Source organism: Vigna unguiculata, chromosome 5, assembly GCF_004118075.2.
Source record: "Vigna unguiculata cultivar IT97K-499-35 chromosome 5, ASM411807v1, whole genome shotgun sequence".
NCBI classification, from domain to species: domain Eukaryota; kingdom Viridiplantae; phylum Streptophyta; class Magnoliopsida; order Fabales; family Fabaceae; genus Vigna; species Vigna unguiculata.
This window is the reverse complement of record NC_040283.1, coordinates 9,729,981-9,750,867: the sequence shown is the minus strand read 5'-3', so window position 1 is coordinate 9,750,867 and position 20,887 is coordinate 9,729,981. Positions and strand designations below refer to the sequence as shown.

General features: G+C 30.8%; 2 protein-coding genes across 4 annotated transcripts; one reads left to right on the top strand and one right to left on the bottom strand.

Annotated features, from left to right (window-relative positions):
* Positions 1-3,541: 3,541 nt before the first annotated feature.
* On the bottom strand, positions 3,542-10,593 carry LOC114185417 (beta-glucosidase 11-like). Its single transcript, XM_028073130.1, has 13 exons — positions 10,149-10,593; positions 9,958-10,027; positions 9,797-9,852; positions 9,541-9,616; positions 9,292-9,363; positions 9,090-9,177; positions 8,704-8,956; positions 8,448-8,563; positions 5,194-5,414; positions 4,571-4,605; positions 4,384-4,471; positions 4,161-4,251; positions 3,542-4,026 (listed from the first exon to the last, which is right to left on the bottom strand). The coding sequence occupies exons 1-13, from the start codon at positions 10,299-10,301 to the stop codon at positions 3,735-3,737; spliced, it is 1,611 nt and encodes a 536-aa protein (XP_027928931.1). The 5' UTR covers positions 10,302-10,593; the 3' UTR covers positions 3,542-3,734.
* A 4,190-nt stretch (positions 10,594-14,783) lies between these two features.
* On the top strand, positions 14,784-19,099 carry LOC114184910 (beta-glucosidase 11-like). 3 transcript variants are annotated; one of them, XM_028072304.1, is made up of 13 exons: positions 14,786-15,108; positions 15,212-15,281; positions 15,392-15,447; positions 15,597-15,672; positions 15,856-15,927; positions 16,022-16,109; positions 16,234-16,489; positions 16,674-16,789; positions 17,496-17,716; positions 18,228-18,259; positions 18,360-18,447; positions 18,531-18,621; positions 18,717-19,099. In XM_028072304.1, exons 1-13 carry the CDS (start codon positions 14,977-14,979, stop codon positions 18,967-18,969), a joined length of 1,551 nt encoding a protein of 516 aa, XP_027928105.1. In that variant the 5' UTR covers positions 14,786-14,976; the 3' UTR covers positions 18,970-19,099. The 3 variants fall into 3 exon arrangements, with proteins under 3 accessions (XP_027928107.1, XP_027928106.1, XP_027928105.1); XM_028072305.1 differs by lacking the exon at positions 15,856-15,927 and having other exon boundaries at positions 14,785-15,108; XM_028072306.1 differs by lacking the exons at positions 18,228-18,259; positions 18,360-18,447 and having other exon boundaries at positions 14,784-15,108.
* The last annotated feature ends 1,788 nt before the right edge of the window (positions 19,100-20,887 follow it).

Sequence of the window (20,887 nt, the reverse complement as noted above, 5' to 3'; positions counted from 1 at the left end):
GTTTTAAAAAAATAAAATACAATAAAAATAATTAAAAAAATTAATTTTTTAGATTATATATTTTAAATGTAGAAATATATAATAGTATTATAATTTAAATCATTAACACCTACAAATTAAGTTTGAATTATTAGTTATAATTGAATAATTTAATATGTAAATTTAATAATTATTTTAACTTATCTAATTAAAACATTAACTAATCAATTAAAAGTTAAAATAATATTTTATTTGATTAAATATGACTTTAATAATAATTTATATGTATATATAAACAAATTTAAAAAATAAAACAAATTAAAAAATTTGAAAACTAATTAAAAAAATTTAAAAAAAAACTAGACGGGCCAGCCCGGCCCGGCCTGTTAGCCCGTCATATACGGGACGGGTTGTGAATATTGACCCGTTTTTGTTTGACGGGCCAGCCCGTCCTTGCCCGTTTTTTGACGGGCCACATACGAGCCGGGCCAAAAGGGGCCGGGCTGGCCCGTTTGCCACCCCTAATTTTGACTTCCGGAAATCATATATTTTGACTTCCGGAAGTCGACATCCAGAAGTAATTTTGGGAGTGTGATGTCCGTGAGTTTCCTTAAATGGTCAAAGGGTTTTTTTGGGAATTTAAAGAAATTTTGGAAGGGTAGAAGAAATGCTTGGAGGTGTAGGAAGAAAGACCAAAACTTCACTCCTTTCACAACTCGTCCATGGAATCTGTACCTTCTGGCAGTGGCAGATTATATATGGAGCAGGGAGGGGCCTTGGCCCCCTCAAAATATTTTTGATTTTTTTTAAATTATAACTAATGTATTTTAAAAATTGATAGAAATTTAAATTGTGTTTTTTTAATTTTTTATAAAGCATAATAAATAATAAAATATAAAATTTAATATAATAAAGAGTAAAAATATTTAGATTTAATTATTTTTTTGTCTTTGTTTTTGTCAAAAGAATATCAAATTTCGACTAAAAAATCAGAACCAAATTGAGACTAAATCAACTTGAGGACCAACTTACATTTTTGGAAACAAAAACCAAAATAGTAATTAAAACAAATATTTATTAAAATATTTTTTATTTTATTTCTCATTGTCTTTTTAGGTTTTCACAAACTTGTACTCATCTTTCAGCCTCATGTTTTCTTTTTGTTTTTGAAGAAAAAAAGAAGTTAGACACAAACTCATTACTTTTGCTCTCATTTATCATTTATTATCTTCCTTCCTTGAAAAAAACGGTAATTGTCTTGTCTCACTTGATAATAAACTATTAGTTTAATAGTTATTAATATTATTTTTTATTTCATGAACTTTGTATATTCATTTTTTTATGAATATAGAAGAAAAAATAATGTATTATGTGTTCTTTCAAATCAATTTTGTGACTTGATTATAAGATATTTTTCTTTTAATAATTACGATTCTCAATTTCTCATTAGATTATGATAAATTATTTTTTTAATATTAACTTTTTTAAAATTATATTGATGAAGAATAAAACCAAAGATTCATTCTTTAAACGTGATAGAAGAGAAGTTGTTAATGAAGATGGAAACAAGATAGATTTTACTTTTTCACATATTTTAAAGTATTGTACCAATGATCAAATTGTTCAGTTAGATGAGTTATTTTTTAAAGCATTATACTAATGATCCAATCTAATAGTCAAATAATTATATTTTTTGGCCCCTCCAAATTTTGTAGTCAAAATCCGCCACTGCCTTCTGGTAAGAATAGGGATGGCAACGGGGCGGGGATGGGTTTCACTATCCCTTACCCATCCTCATCCCCATAAAAAAAATTCATCCTCATCCCCACCGAGTAACGAGTATAATCTTGTACCCATACCCATACCCGTTTCCTTACTACTCAATATAAATTTTAATTAATTTTTATAAAATAATAAAAAATTATGGTAAAGGAAACATAATATTATCAAATATTCAATATTAGGAGGATAGTTCTTTCTTCGATATCAAATACTTTGAAATAAATTATAATTATTTACATTTTAGATTGAAATACCAAATAAAATTCATGAGAACTAAAACATTTATTAAATTTGCAAACTCCAAACATTAATGAAACCTAGTTGATAAAATGTAAATTTTTTTTTAAAAAAATATAACAAATATTCAAATTAAAATATACTTTAAATGTTTGTTTACTTCAATTTTTTTAAATTCTAATGAATCTCTTTTTTTATACACTAATAAAAATGATAATACATCACTTAATCAAAATGACGCAAATAACAAATAATAAACATAATAAAACAAATTTAACATGATTATTGTATCTTTTGAACTCCAATATATGTTGGATGGTGATAAAAAATTATTCATGGCAATTACATTAAATTTTGATATTGTAGTAAATAAAAGTTATTTATACGATTATAGTGAAAAATTACAGTATGATTGATATAATGAGTTAGAAAATAAAAAATAATTAGATAAAATATACTGAAATAGTATTCTACATGATGAAAATAAACAACAAATAAAAATATTAAAAAATTAACAAATGTATGTCTTAGAAACAATTTGAGAAACTATTGAAAGAAATCACACAAAGGAAAACGAATGTATAATTAAGGGTATTATAAGATGAAAACTACCTTAGACATCTAAGAATATTTTTCAAATATCAACATATATACTTAATGGTCGAGAAATAATTGTTTTAGCGAAACAAAAGAGTTCTTCAAATGAAACAAAAATTAATAAAAATAAGTAAAGAATTTTTTGTATATTACTTAGTAAATGAATGATTTATGCTATTAAACAATTAAATTGAGAGTATTAAACATACTCATGTGAAAGGAAAATATACAATAAATACAAATATTAAAAAATAATAGAGATATTCAAATATGAGACACAATTTTTTTTTTAATTGACATACATTATTTTAACATAATTACATAAATGTTATGATAAGATACAAAAATATATTGGAGATGCGAATGAGTTTCATGACAGACCAAATAATTAAAAGAAATAAAAAAATGAAATATATATATATATATATGGTTACTTAATTAATTGTGAATATTTTAATAATTTAAATGATGACGGAGATATGGCGAGGACGGGTATTATGGCAGGCATATGTACATACCCATAACCATCCTCGTACCCAATTGAAAAAGTCGGAGATTTCCCATATCCATCCCCATATCCAGTCAATACGGGGATTCCCGTCAAAACGGAGACAGGTTCGAGTAATACCCACCGGGAGCTTTATTTGCCATCTATAGGTAAGAACACCTTGATTATTATTTTTTAATTTGATTTGGGAAAAAGAATTATCGAGAACTCTCACATGGTCTCTCTCTGTTTTTGAAGTGTAACTTAAATATTTGTCATACAATTTTGCTTAATATCAATTGCTTTTAAGATTATATTTGACATTGCATCAGAATCTATAGCTGATCTTAGTGATAACATATTCTGGTGAGCTCGTTCACTTCAGTAAACACCAACTTATATATTTGTTGGATAACTTTGGTTAATGTGAATTAGTTTTAAGATGAAATCTGCCAAGAATGAGTAAATTCCACTAAGTATGCCATATTAAATTCTACTAAAGTTCAAGTTACTGACATCCATTATTCAATGACAATTCCAATAAGTATGGGACCAGTGTTCGTGTATGCCATATTTCTGTATGACAACTGAAAACTGTTACATTGAGCAAAATCTAAAAGTTTCATATGATTTTGTTTTGACATCAGAAGACTTATTCGCTCTGAATTTTAAACGTGTTCTGATTACTGTACGTGGCACTATGAAGTGAGGGTTTGTGTGAAAGCTCACTTGCATTCTTCTGAGTTTCCTTTGTGATCTTTGGGTCCATAGGCTTCCCTTTCAGAAAATTTGAGTACCATTCGGCAGAGACCTTAGGTTGCCTCCTTCGGTTTGGATCATTCATATCTACGTAGTATAGACCATAACTTGATTCATAACCAACCAATAACTCAAATGCATCTATGAAGGACCACACAAAATAACCTTTGACATTTAATCCACTCCTGTCAATGTGTCAAAAACAAAGGAATAGAATATACAAAAGTTAGCTTTTCTGACACAATTGACGACTATTTTTACACAGAGTGCACAGCCTTTTAACTTTCCAACTTGAAAATGGAAATAAAAGTAGAAGTACCTCAGTGCATCAACCATGCTTTCTATGTATGCATGCAAGTAATTCACCCTCGACCAGTCATCTAATGATGAACTACGAGGTGTCTCTTGGCCTGCAAAGCTAAAAAGGCTCACCATACAACTACATAGTAGGATAGTTGAATATGTTGATAAAAGAAACATGGAACTTTTGAATTCCATAAAAGATATGCAATGTGCATTTCATGAATTGGAAAATTTCATACCATTTTCGTGAATGTAAATGGGAATATTGCCATATGCATTCCTTAGTGAGTCTAACATCCGTAGGAAAATCCCAGGAGTAACTGGAACCTAAACCAATCAGCGGATTAGTGGGAAGTATTGAAGTTACATTTTAGAAGAATAAACAAATAAATAGACAAGAATAACAAAATGTTTTTGATATGTTACCTCACCGCTAAATGATGTATCATTTACATCAATTCCTACAACCAGAAAGAACATAATTAGTGGTTTCACTTCCACAAAAATGGAGGAACATGGATGACATCACAGATTGATTTCATCAACTAACTAAACATGCTATAACAGGACGTGGTATAACATTTTACACTGGTGTGGATTCTTGTAGTTTAGAGGAAGACTTGAATGCAGAGGTAAGAAATGAAAATATAGTGTGAATCTGATCTCTATGTTAAAAGTTCATGTTTGAGGGAGACAAGGTAGCATACAGAAGAAATTCCATCAGGATAGTGGAGCACCGGAAGGTCTTTAAAATGTATTAGCAAAAGATTAGCAAAAGGTGAAGAAGCCAAAAACCCCAAGAATTCTAAGATCAACAGTAAACAACAACGACAAATGCTGGAACACGATTCATTCAACGGTACAATTACTGAAAAAAATTAAAATAGCAAGTAAATAAGTCTAATTCCATTTATAAGTAACTTGATTCATACAATTAAGGACTAGACCTCTGACAATGAAGAAACATTTCTATGTAAGTAACTTGTTGAACCTCAATATAGAATTGGTTATGCAACAAAAATAGGACATGGAAACAGCATATGACATACTTTCAAATTCTACTGACATGTCTGTTAGGTAGTCTCTATTGCGATTCAGCAGGCTGCTCGGACTGTCCCTGACATAAAATGAGTAGTAAAAGTTTATTCCTAAGAAGTCGATGGAGCCCCTAACCAGATCTGATTCCTTTTGAGTGAAGGAAGGAAGCCTTGGACCAGCATTTTTCTTCATTATATCAGGGTAATCTCCAAATGTAAAGGGATTCATAAACCTGCACGGACAAATCAGAGACAAAAGCCCATTGTATCAGCTAATGCATAATTGAAAGCTACGCATTTATTTGCATGGGAAAGTTTACGGGATTTTTTCAAAATTTCATCACTAAATTTGATGTATTATCTCTAAATTATGATTGTTTAATGAAGAGCAAAGAAGACTGCCTACTAGAGAGCATCTGGTAGTATTAAGTTTAGTTAGATTGTTTACTATCTACAACCTCTATTAAATGGTGTTCTGTTTTAACTGTGTCTTTGGCTTTCTCTTATTCTTTTTTCCATAGTTCTATATATAGAGAACATGCAAAATTGCATGTTTATGCAATATACGTTGTGTTGATACATTTTGTGTATAAAAGCTTTTATTATAATACAATTGTGTCCTTTCATTCTTGTTCTTGTATTTTTCTTGTGATTGTTGTGAACCCAACAATTGGCATCGTTTGCGAGGAACGAGAGGAAGAAAGTCAAGATCAAAGTTTGAACATATGGCCACCAAGTTTGATATTGAGAAGTTTTATGCCGAGAATTACTTCAGATTATGGAGGATCAAAATGGAAGTTATCTTGATACATCAAGAATCTATTGATGCGATAAAGGGTGAGTGAGATGAACATGTTGGCCTCCTCGTCTCAAAAGGCAAAGACTAACATAATCAGCAAAGCGAAAAATTCCATAATTTTGTGTATAGAAGGATAAGGCATTGATGGAACTTGTGAAGGAGAGAATTGTTGTGTCAATATGGATGAAACTTAAGTCATTTTTGTTTGACGAGATCTCTTACACAGACTCTATTTGAAGCAACAGTTGTATTCATTAGATGAGAAAATCAAGAATGATAGTAGAGCAACTAATATAATTTAACAACATAAACAATTTGGAGAACATTAAAGTGAAGCTCGAAAATGAAGATAAGACTTTATTGTTTCTTAACACCTTGCATAAGATGGTTGGACATTTTAAAGATGCTCTGTTGTCAGGGAAAGAACAAACCATTACTTTGGAAAAGTACAAACCTCAATTCAAACTAAGGAACTAAAGAAGCTTCAAGAGTAATTAAAGGAGGGAGGTGGAACGGAAGAAGTCAAAGCATTCATCATACAATAGAGTGGAAAAAGGACCTTAGTACAACGATTGCCACAAAAAAGGTCACTACAAGGTAGAGTATCCAAAGAAGGAGAGGAATGAGAGGTGTAGAAACTCACATTTTAGAACAGAATTTGTTGATGTTGTTGTAGTGTCTTACAATAATGAGCTGTTGGAGTGTTAGTGGCATTAGTGTTAGGTACACAGAAGAGCTAGGTCATGAACTCAAGTTGCACTTATCACATGTGTCCAGTAGAGGAGTTCTTTGAGACTTTAAAACTGAAAGAATGAGGCATAGTTTTTCTTGGGAACAATAAAGCCCGTAAGGTGCAAGACATGGTGTCAATTAGATTGAAAATGTATGACATCTGGGAGATGGTTTTACAGGATATGAAATATGTTTCAAAGATAGAGAAATTTTTTGTCAATTGGTATGTTTGATCTTATGGGTTTGTCTACCAAGATTGAACGAGGTACTATAAGGACTTTAAAGCAAACATTTGTAGTTCCTAAAACTTTTACATACTAGATGGTTCTATAAAGACTATGCATTTATGCTAGTCAAACTGTAAGATAAGACAAAACTTTGAGATTTGATGTTAAGACACATAAGTCAGAAAGGTTTGATGGAATTGGACAAGCAAAATATGTTAGGAGGTGATGAAATGAAGGATCAAGAATTTTGTGATTAATGCATACTTGAAAAGTCTCAAAAATTGAAGTTTGAGAATGGTATGCGTGTGTGCAGTAGATATTTTGAGTGTGCTCATACAGACCTTTGGAATCCAACACAAGCTCTAACTCATGGTGCAGGGCCTTACTTCCTCACTATCATAGACATTACTAGAGGAGGGTGCGGATTTATATCTTGAAAAGTAAGACTGAGACTTTTCAAAGATTTAAGGAGTGACACACCATGACCATTAATCAATAGGTAACCAAACTTCAAGTGCTTAGAATTGACAATGGATTGGAGTCTGTATCAAAGCAGTTTAATGAGTTTTGCAAGAAAGAAAGGTTAAGGAAACATAAGACAGTTGTAGGTACACCTTGAAAAAGATTATCTTACTAAGAGAATAAATAAAACCATTTTGGAGCAGATAAGAAGTATGTTATTGGTAGTTGATTTGCCCAAGTCCTTTTAGGGAGAAGCTACAAACACTACACCCTATCTAATAAGGAGTTCATCTTCTGCACTAAAGTTTAAGAGTCTCGTGAAGGTCTTAAGATAAGGTGTGTCTTTTTTCTTTATTGTTACTCAACTTTGTTATTTATACTCAATGTTAAACTTTCAACTCATATTTGGATTCCTAACATCTCTAAATCATGATTGTCCGATAGAGAGCACAAAATATAGTCTACTATAGGGTCTAGTAGTGTTAAGTTTAGTCAGATTTTATACCGTCTACCGCCTGAATTAAATGAATCTTGTCTTAATTGTTGTAGTAGTTTTCCGTTATTCCTTTTCTTTAGTTCCATATATAGAAAACATGTGAAACTCTATGCGTATGTAATATGTGTGGCATTGATGTATAAAACCTTCTTTTATAGTATAGTTATTTTCTTTCATTTTTGTGTTTTTCTTGTGATTGTGGCGAAACCAAACTAAAGAAATGAGAAATAGAACCATTCAGCCAAAGTTGTTTTAGTTCAACAAAAAAAGTCTCACATAGCTTAAGATCTAAAGCTAAAGGTTGTTTATAAACACTTTTGTTAGTTAAATAGATAGTACCTTAGATGTGATAAACCTAACAATTCAGTGTGCTTTTGTTTGAAGTGGGAACAAACAAAGAGGTTAAGAATTGAATCACAGTCAGAACATATTCTTTACTATTTAACTAACTTGCACACAGAGTGTGTGATATAGAAATATTGTTTCTTCACTTTACAGTTAATTTATTCCAAGCATTAGAAAGACATAGCATGCACAGATTGTTACTAACCAACCAATGAAGAAGTCTTGGAGCCTTTGAGTAGCAGCTATATCTTCAGTAGAATTTGTTCGTGGAAGAAGACCAAAAGGAAGGAGATTAAACCCAATTAAGCCATGCTGCAAGCCCTGCAATCAAAAGAGATTTTCTGAAATGACACCCTCATGGTGATCACCTCTAACTCTGTCCTGCTAGACTATGGTTCAAAATGCAAATAGAATGCCCTATGAATGACAGTGGAATGGAACAGTTGTTACATCATTTTTACCTGATATTTCTTCCTATATAACCTAGCAGCTGAAGCATGTGCTAACAACATATGATGGGCAGCCAAATATGGCTCCGTTGAGGAATTTCCTCTGGAACAGTTAGCTATAGGGAGAGAACACCTCTGAGGTGGTAAGAATCCTACATCATAGCCGAATGCTGCATGCACATTGCCCTCATTCACAGTAGTCCAATACCTAACTCTGTCTCCAAATTCTCTAAAGCACACATCTGCATATGCTGTGAAGTCTTTCCTACAAACATATATATAAATGTGTTAATCACAATAGATACCTTTTCTCAATTTCGTGACAGATTTAATCTGCACAATCTCTATCTAGGACAAGACTGTAACACAACTAGAGACTTGGAGTTTGGGAACCATACACAACTCTTCGACTAACCCATCCTCCATATTCATCCTCAAGTGTTTGTGGTAGGTCCCAATGGTTTAATGTAACATGTGCTTCGATTCCTACATTATGAGAAATCAAAAAAGGAAAAAAGTAAATGTTCATCAGACAACCTGGAAGAATCCCTCTTAGTTGTTTAATTAAACTTGAAGATAAAAATCTTGTTTCATAAGAACCATGGCTTATCAATTCATTAATAAGGTTGTTGTAATACTGTAGTCCCTTGGGATTCACTTGTCCTCTTCCATCTGGCAATACATGGAAACAGCAAGGTCAGAACAGTATTGAAATAACAGTTTGATTTTGGCAACTACATTCAACTGGAGTCAGAAATTCATTGCCCCTAATAAATTACTTTTGCATTTTATTTTAGAAATTTAGAAATTGATTTAAGAATATCTCAGACAAAAGTTTGATTATCTCACCTGGAATAATCCTAGACCATGATATGGAAAATCTGTAGGCTTCTAAACCCATGTTGGCCATGAGCTGAACATCTTCCTGCAGGAAGTCAAGGTATGCTATTACCTCAGAACAAACTACAAACTCTTTTTAGGTGAACAACATGAATATAGAGCAGTGGCGAATATAAGATTCATCTTGTGCATATGCATGCATGTGTGTGTATAATATACAACAGCTTCTTTTGGTTTTCTCTAGACATGCTCAAGGGTCACCGACCTTATATTTGTGATATTGGTCACACGCAACATCTCCATCACCTACATACATATTCCCTGAAAACAATTTTTTTCATTAAATTTCTCTGATCAAAATAGTAACATTAAACCTTAGACATGATTTCAAAATAAATATGTGAGAGTAGAGGGTAATACTAATACCATTTCCAGAATGGGAGAAAGTGTCCCATATGCTTGGCTTCCTTCCATCTTCATTTGCTGCACCTTCAACCTTTCAAACTACCCCAGTTACAAATTCATAACATATGAATACAAATTGAGCTACAGAATCAAAAAGACTAGAAGCAATGAAGTGTATTATACTAGTGAAAAGTAAGAAACTACAAAAGAACCTGATAAGCTGAAGCTGATGCACCAAAAACAAAGTCAGGAGGGAACTCATCTCTGCTCAAAGCATGAGCACTAGGGTGGACTATCACCAATACTAATTCTAAAACAGCAAAAGCCTTCAGAATCAAACCCATACTCTCTATGCTTCTCTTCATTTTGCCTTGCACTGTTTTAGTGTGTTGACAACCAAAAACACATGCTCTGTTACTGGTTTCTTTGGATTCAACGTTTATGCGTCAGAATTATGTGGAAATTTCTACTTCAGTGAAGAACAAGCACACTAGTGGAAATTACAAAGTTGACCACTTTGTCTGGTGGGTTGAAATGGCACAAAAGGTTTGCCAAATTTGATGAATAATGCGTATATGTTTGGAGGGGCGTGTTGAATACGGCATCTGTGAATCTAAAGTAACATGATGCCATCATTGAGGTTTGTGCCTTTCAATATTCAATATTCAATTCAACAAACATATAGAGAACAACATATTCACAGTATCTGAACCGAAAGAAATGAAAGGTGTATTCTTGCCGCCTGGAAGGAACTCGTACTTGCTATGTTATAATAATAATAATAATAATAATAATAATAATAATAATAATAATAATAATAATAATAATAATAATAATAATAATAATAATAATAATAGTTTTCTTTTTAGCATTTTAAAAAATTGGCTTTAATAATATTTAGTTTATTCCTTTCTTGAAGTGACTTAAATGATATTTTAAAACAAGAATAATACAACTAAATTTATTAAAGGCGAAAAAGTTAAAGAAAGAATGGTTTTATTCTGTAAAAAAAAAAATATATTGTTATCACTTTCAAAATGTTATTTTACATTAAAATTTTGTCTTTTTATTGAGGTAAGTTTTTTAATTCTTGTTCTCGTACATGAATATAAGAATATACTACTTCTAGAATGAGGTGACATTTTAGACTGATCGTTGATATTGGGTGACTTTTTAAATAAAATATTAATTTGTGTCTCCATTCAAACAACTTTTAGTAAAGGCACTACTTTAATGGTTGATTAGTCAAAAAAGGTTGTTTGATTTATGGATTTGTTTTTTTTTTTGTCAGTTTATTTTCTTTAGGTGTGTTTTGACGAAAAAAAGGATTTAGGATATCGGATGGAATCGGGTGAATTTGAATGAAAGATTATGTGTGTTTTTTCATATAGGTTTAAATGCAAGTAAATGAATTTAAAGATTAATTTTGTAACATAAGTGATTAGAGTGATGAAATAAAAAAATAAAAAGTTATAGTAAGTAAAATTTGAAGATTACTAAAATATTTTTTATGATAAAAAATATAAAAAATGACTTTTGGATTAGATAAATATATTAAATTTTAAAAACTATTATTTAATAATTTTTAATAAAAGAATTAAATAAATTATATTAAATTATTTATAATAATTAATATTATTTTAAATTACTAATAATAATGATTATTATTATTAATCATTATATACATTATTTTTATTACTTATTATTATATTTAATTACTCTATATATATTATTTATAATAATTATTTAATTATATATAAATATATCATTTAATGTATTAATATTATATACATTTAATTATTATACATATTATATATATTTTTATTATTATTCATTATTATATACATATATTACTAATAATAATTATTATTATACATATTATTAATTATATTGTTATATACATAAAATATTTGTTATTATTAGTTTATATATATATATATATATATATATATATATATATATATATATATATATATATATATATACCACACAACAGACACCATAACTACATATAACATACACTAGCACTGGTTACTTAATTGGTGCTTCTCACTCTTACACACTTCACACAACACACACGGTTATTCTCACACACCTAACATTTTATTGTTCATTACCATTAATTATTTAAATGAAGTAGTAAAAAATTATCAAAGTAAACAAAATTGACGAAAATATGAATCTAATTAAGCAAAAGAGGAATATTAGAACTAAGTTAACAAAACTATACGAAAATAGGGACCAAATATATATTTTAACCTAAATATTATAATACATCTTTTGAATAAAATCACAAAAATAAAATAAATAAAGTAATTATATTGGGTAGGACTTGCACATCTAAGATGGTGTTCGACTTGAACATCTAGACCAAGATGGTCCTAGTACATCTCAGCCAAATATATTGTTTTTTGTATTATGTAAGACTTGCACATGTCGAATTGTGTTGGACTTGCACATATCGACCAAGATGGTTCCAATACATCTTGGTCAAATATATGATCGTTTCCCAAACTCTTTCCTCCCTCATCCCTTGTTTTAAGGAAAAAAACTGTGACGAAGTCATTTATGGGGATGATGCCCTCAACTCGGGAACTTGTTCTGGTACACCAAATAGTCTCACATCGCTTAGGAGTCGAGGTCAAGCGCAACCGTGACGAAGCTCCACACTCCAAAGCGGACAATACTGTTGGGTCTTTCGAGAAGGTCATTGGGAGATACAATACCAATGAGACCTGAGTCCTATCACATAAGGCATTGACACTACTCTCAACCTAAATCCTTAAGGCAATAAGTTTATGGGTCTTCATCGTTGTATGATGCTCCATTTTCTCATTTATATCCATTGTGAGACTTAGACTCATACTTTGATTCCCAACAAATATCTCGAAAATGCAGTGGTTGATCATAACGATGTTGTCGGACTTACGGTCGGAACAAATAATAGTTATAATTTAGAAATATATATATATATATATATATATATATATATATATATATATATATATATATATATTTATATATTTAATTTTTTGAACTTAAATATATGTTAGATGATGAAAAGAAAATATTCATGACAACAAATTATTATATTATATTAAACCAAACATACCAATTTAATAATTATATTAAAAAACTTGGGACAATTTTAAGGTGAGTTTGTACTGAACCGTAGAAAGAATCAATTTTATTCTATTAGAAATTGATAGTCATACTCCCTTACATTAAAAAAAAACATATAAAAATATTAAAACAAATAAAAATAATTAAATGTGTGTTCTATAAACAATTAATTTTATGGAATTGAGGATTGTATTTCTTGAAATGCAATATATTATTTGAGCAAAATCACATAAAGAAAATATGTGTCATCAAGGATGCAATGAGAGGGAAAGTAATTTGAAGATCCGGATAAACATGTTTGATATCAAATAAGTCAAACAGTTGCGAGATAATGAAAAAATTTGTAAAAAACAAATATTTTTCAAATGATAGGTATCTAAAGGTGGAACATAATAAAATAACATAGATTTTTTACTCATCAAATTAAGAGTTTACACAATTAAACACTTAATTAAATATTTGAAATTGAGAATCATACATTTTGATAAAAAATACACAATAAAAATAAATAAAATATTAAGTAGGAATATAAATAATCAAATATGTATCCTAAAAACTATATGATGAAAATAGAAATGAGACTTTTATTTTATAAAATGCAATAAACTATTTGAATGAAATAAAATAAAATAATAATACAGAAAGAGATTTGAGTGTGTGGATACTGAACAAGTTGAACAAGACAGAAAAATTTAAAAGAAAATTGTGAAGAGAAACAATGAAGAAGGATTTTTTTTCAAATGAAATGAAAAAGAAAACATATATCAAAGAAAATAAGTTTTTCTTAGATTATATTTTAATAATTTTAAACAATAATAAATATAAAAATAAAGACAAGTATAAGGCCATACTCAATCTATAAGGCTATACTCAATCTAATAAGTTAGATATTGTTCACATCTATCCCTATAAATTACAACGAATTCAATTTATATAAAAGACGACAAAGAAAATTGTTATCAAACACTCTATGACATCATTTTATTTTATTAATAAAGTAATAACAACATTTTCTTTTTTTATTCACCTTTTTATTTATGTGAAAATCACGTGTGAATATGATAATAATAAATGAATAAATGTATTCGTACAGTGTAAAATCTTTTGCTTTTTCGTATTAAAATCATAAATTTTAAAAAATATAGATTTATATATTTTATATTGCAATTTAAAATTTAGTGACAATATAATTTTTTTTATACTTTTATCAAACACCAATTAAATTATTCCCGATTTTTTTATAAATTTTTTAATTTTTACTTTTTCCAATTTTTATTTAAGTTTTAGTAAATATAATATTTTAAAATAAGATAACTAAAACCGTCTCACTTATTAAAATATAACCTTATCCCCTCCACTCATGCGGGAAGCGAAGTAACGGCTAGCTTCTAATCTCCAATGGTACCAAGCGAGTTACAGCGACCATAAACGATTTACGTAGTTACTGCAATCCACTCATTCAGGAGTAACTCAGGTTAGGGATTTGTTGTCACTCTTTATTACCTAATGTCGTAGCAACTTTAATTTTTAAAAATGTTTCATAAGTACCTTTTGCCACAATAATGCCTTCGCCATGAGAAAATATCAACGTTACACCTCAAATTATAGCGACACAATTGATGTTCTTTGTTTTGTTATACTTTTTTTCTTGAGAGGGAAAGAAAGTGTATTGCTTTATATATATGTTTTTTTCATTTTTTTTTCTGCAAGATAATTTCAGCCGCATTTTCACATACATCGCTAGATAGGTGTGGGCACATATGAACTTCTGAAAAACTCATAAGAGTCAGAATAAATAAATAAAGAAAAAAAAAGACAAGAAATAGACGCTGAATCAAACCGGTATCCTTGTCATTTGTGTTTCATGGTGAAAACATTAAAACAGAACACGGCACTGAGAAGAAAAGCATAGAGAGAATGAGGTTGATGATGAAGGTTTTTGCAGTTATAGGGTTGGTGCTTCTGATAGTCCACCCTGGTACTCATGCCTTGAGCAGAGACCAGTTCCCTCCTGACTTCGTGTTTGGCGCATCAACCTCGGCTTACCAGGTTCTTCTCTGTCTCTTTTACACTCTTCACTGTCCTAGTTTTGTGATTCTTTGCTGAATTTGTTCTCATATGTCATGAATTTGTGATTGGCGTGATGTGAAAGCTTGAAGGTGCAGCAAATGAAGATGGCAGGAAGCCAAGCATATGGGACACCTTCTCTCATGCTGGAAATGGTACTACCCTTTACTCACTACTACTCTCATACGTACACTATGCTTCATTTCTTTTAAGCGTTATTGCTCTTATTTTCTTCATAGAAATTTAATGCAAAAAATATGTTCAGCGGATCTGTATGCAGGTGATGGAGATATTGCAAGTGATCATTATCACAAATACAAGGTTAGTGACCCTGGAGTGTAAGTGTATATATACATGCACGCATACACAAAAGATGCGTCTTGTATGATCCACTTGCTTTAAATTCTTGTTCAACTAAAAATACTTTATAGTTTGTTTTAAGCTAATATCCTACTTTGATTTTCCTGCAGGAAGATGTTAACCTCATGGCCAATATGGGCTTAGAAGCCTACAGATTTTCCATATCATGGTCAAGGCTTATTCCAGGTGATCATCAAACTGTGGTCAAAGTACTCTTAAACTAATGTCTAAAATAACTAAGTTGTATTAGATACACGCACTTGGTTTAATTTAGGGGCAATCAGTCTCTCTGACTCCAACTGAAGATAGTTGCTCGGATCAAACATTATTATTTCCATGTTCTGACATGTTGCTTCCATGTATTACCAGAAGGAAGAGGACAAGTGAATCCCAAGGGACTACAGTTTTACAACAACCTTATTGATGAATTGATCAACCATGGTTCTTGTGCAGATTAGATTTTCCTTAATACGTAAGAGGTTCTTCCAGGTTATCTAATACATATGTTTTTGTTCTATGATTTCTCTTAATGTAGGAATAGAAGCACATGTTACATTATACCATTGGGACCTACCACAAGCACTTGAGGATGAATATGGAGGATGGGTTAGTCGAAGAGTTGTGTATGGTCCCCAAACTTCAAGTCTCTAGTTGTGTTACAGTCTTGTCCTAGATAGAGATTGTGCAAATTATATCAGGCATGATATTGAGAAATGGTATAACATACTTATATATGTATTTTTGTAGGAAAGACTTCACAAAATATGCAGAAGTATGCTTTAAAGAATTTGGAGACAGAGTTAAGTATTGGACTACTATGAATGAGGCCAATATACATGTACTAATGGGCTATGATCTAGGACTTTTACAACCTCAGAGGTGTTCTCCTAACACTATAATGAACTGTTCCAGAGGAAATTCCTCAACTGAGCCATATTTGGCTGCCCATCATATGTTGTTAGCACACGCTTCAGCTGCTAGGGTATATAGGAAGAAATACCAGGTAAATATTATGAATCAAATGCCCCATTCTAGCCACTCCACTATGTCATTCATTAGGCCTTATATTTGCATTTTAAACCATGATCAGGAAGGATAGAAGGAAAGGTGATCATCTTGATGATGTCTTTTGGAAATGGTGACAAGATAGTTTAATTTATTCGGTAAACAATTTATTTTGGATGCAGGGCATGCAGCATGGCTTTATTGGGTTTAGTCTCCTTCTTCAGGGTTTTCTTCCTCAAACAAATTCTACTGAAGATATAATGGCCGTTCAAAGGGTCCAAGACTTCTTCATTGGGTGGTAAGTAACGATCTAGGCATGGTATCTCTTTGCAATACCTGTTGACATTCATCAATTTGCATCTTGATATTGCAAAGGAGCAACACTTCAAAAATCATTTAACTCAGGTGAAGAAATAAGATTTCTGTATCTATAACATGCACCTTCATATAAATGTTCTTTAAAATTAAAGCGTGACAATACACACATCTTGCAAGTCAAAAATAAAAGAAAATGCGATGTGACAAGGAATAAACTATTGAACCTGTGTTTATTTCCCACCTCAAGTCTGTTGCGTTGTAACACTTCGATCGCTAGGCACAATCTGTCACATCACATTTATGTGAGTTGGGAATAGTTCAAGTATGAGTCAAAAATTCTATATTGAATAGAATAGACAAAATTAAACACTATATAAGAATACAGGTCCATAACACCATTGCCTTAAGGTTTTGGGATCAAAGTGGTGTCAAATGTATATGTGAAGACTTATGTTATATATATAGATAGAATCACAATCTCTCAATGACTATAACCCTATAACCCTCATGAAAAATATAAATAATCCCAATAATGTGATCTCCAACAATGGAGTTTATAAATTGTTCATTACTTTAGAGATGTACTGAAATACTGGTTCTGTACCATTTATGAAATTCATGAATGGTTTTATATCTCAATGTTTTATACATTATACAGTTGGTTTTGTTATGATTTGTGAGCGCAGGTTTATGAATCCCTTTATATTTGGAGATTACCCGGATATAATGAAAAAGAATGCTGGCTCAAGGCTTCCTTCCTTCATTCAAAAGGAATCAAATCTAGTGAAGGGATCAATCGATTTCTTAGGAATAAACTTTTATTTCTCTTATTATGTTAAGGACAGTCCAGACAACCTGAAGAAGGAGAACAGGGATTACCTAGCAGATTTTTCAGCAAAATTACAATGTATGTCACAAGCTGTTTCCCTGACCCATTTTTATTGCATAACCAATTCTATATCTATGTTGAAAAAATGTTTCTTTATTGTGGGAGGTACTATCAAGTAACTCTTACGAATGGAATTGGACCATTTTCTAAGATACATGGAATTGGACTTATTGACATATGCTATTTTATATTTTTCAGCGACTGATAAAGGGTTTGCGTTTCCATATATCTGATTTTGTTTCCTGTTTATCAGAGAATATAAGGGTTGTTGTGGTTAAATAGTGTTTAAATTTTCTAATTCATCCGGCCAGGAAATATAATTCTCAATCAATGTCTCTCGCCCTTTATCAATTCAAAGCTTCAATAAATAAACTTCCATAATCCATGCCAACAAACGTTAAAAATCCTGTGTAAACTTTAATATTACCTTGTTATTGCTAAGAACTTGTTCAGATTGTATAAACTTCGGTCTCTGTTGTCATCCATCTTCCTCTAATTTTGTGATGATTATTGTTCTTTCTGGTTGCAGTATATCTTCCAAATATTACAACAAAGTTTGAGGTAATAGCATGAACACGGTGCTATTCTACTCTATGTATTCCTTTATTCCCTTAAAGATTTAGCTTCAATACTTTTTCCACTAATCAGCTGATGGGTTTAGGTGCCAATTACTCCCAAGATTCTCCTAAGGATGTTAGACTCACTAAGGAACGCTTATGGCAATATTCCAATTTTCATACATGAAAATGGTCTTGCAATTTTCTAACTTGCATTTCAACATATTCAACTGTCCTATTATGTTGTTGTATGGTAACCCTTTTTAGGTTTGCAGGCCAACTAACACCTCATAATTCACCATTAGAAGACTGGTCGAGGGTGAATTACTTGCATGCATACATAGGAAGCATGGTTGATGTACTCAGGTACTTGTAGTATTATTTTCATTTTGAAGTGCGAAGGAAAGTTAAAAGGGTGATTTTTGTTTATTCTTTTTCCTTTCTTTTGGGCACATTGACAGGAGTGGATTAAACGTGAAGGGTTATTTTGTATGGTCCTTCATGGATGTATTCGAAATAGGAAGTGGATATGAATTAAGTTATGGTCTATACTACGTAGATATGAATGATCCAAACTTAAGGAGAAAACCTAAGCTCTCTGCTAAATGGTACTCAAATTTTCTGAAAGGGAAGCCTATGGACCCAAAGATTACGGAAACTCAGAACAATGCAAGTGTGCTTTCACACATTCCCTCGCTGCATAGTGGTACCTGAACTAATCAGGGCAGGTTTAAAATTCAGACCGAATAATAAAAGGTTTATGAGGTCAAAATCATAATGTGTAATGACTAAATAATTTTTATTAGTTTTCATTTCTCCAATAAATGACTGATATTGGACTATTTGTTTTGAGGACTTAATGTAAAACTATCACACTTTACAAAATCTAAAGAAATGAGACACAATGAAGATAATATTAATTATATAAAAACAGCTTGAGACAATTTTAAGGTGAGTTTGTATTGAATTATAAAAAAATCAATTTTTTTCTATTTGAAATTGAGAGTCATACTCCCCTGCAATAAAAACAACAAATACAAATATTAAAAAAAATATATTATCAAATGTATATCCTTTAAACAATTGATTTGATGGAATTTAGGATTGTATTTCTTTAAATGCATGCAATATATTATTTAAGGAAAATCACACAGAAAAAAAATGTGTAGTCAAGTTTATAATGAGAGAGAAAGTAATTTGATAAACTTTTGGCAAATGCACCAATGGTTAATGTAGTAATAAAATATCATTTTCTGGGATTGACTCGTTGAATATTAGATTTTCAATTCATGTAATTTTGAGCAAATGAGTTTCCATAGAATGACAATCATAGAATTATAACAAAAATTTAAATCAATATAAGAACTGACAAATGATTGATTTCATGCTCTTTCCTATAAAATTTTACTCCTTTCAATTGATGCAAGAAACATATTTATTCACTTGAGTTTACTCAGAATTGTTTTACCCTTAATCCCTTAGATAAGTAAAACCTATTCATTAAAAATTCGAACCCCCAATCCCTTAGGCTTAGGTCAGTTACACAAATTCAATAGAATCATGAAAAACAATAATAACTTATATTGTAAACTAATTAGATATGCCCAATTTTCTAATTGTGACATAACCTAACCTATTCAATTTATAATCGCAAACAATCTCCAATTTTCCAATTGTGAAATTGCTCATAGAATAAACAATAGAACCATAATCAGAAGAACACTAAGATAAATCACATAACAAAACATCAAATGTAAATAGTAGAAACTATAATCCAGATTTACATCAATCCTCCAACAAAAAGAAAACTTATTTCTACATAATGTAAAAAAATACAAAAAAGCTAAAAACTACGAAAGAAGAAGAAGAAGATGATGATGAAGAAGAACCCTTGTGTAATCTTGTTTTCTCCTTTTTATCTCTCCACGTTTCGCCCTTTTGTTGAGGTGGTAGCCTCTCTCTCATAATTGCTTTCCCTTTTCCTTCCTTTTTGTTTTTCTTTTAAATCTTTGTTAGTCTATGTAATATTAAAACTGCTCGCTGAAATATCCACAGGTTGTGGAAAAATCCACAAGCTACCTGTGGAACTCGTTGTTTTGCACTCTATATTCTGAAGCAAAAACCACGGATCGTGGACAAATTCACCAGGCACCTGTGAAACTCGTTGTTTTGATTCCTACATCTTTGAAGCCAAATCCACGAGTCGTGAAAAATCCACCAAACACTTGTGGAACTCGTTGTTTTGAATCCTGCACCTTTGAAGTCAAATCCACAAGTCGTGGAAAAATTCACCACGCACCTGTGGATCTCACTGATTTTCACTTTTGACACTAACTCCCTCGAAACCTATGATTGCACACCTCAAAACACATGTTTACACAAACAATACACAAATTCAAATGTATGATCCAAAACAAATATGATGCATGATGAAATCATTCCAATAATGCAAAAAATGAATAAAAATGGCTTAAACTAATGTATAAATGCACAAACATTTTATCTGTTCATCATAACTTGAAGATCTAAATAAACATGTTGGATGTCAAATGAGTTAAACCGTGAAAACCTACACAATTTTTGTTTTAAGAGTAATATTGTTTTAAAATAATGACACCTGTTATTTTAATAA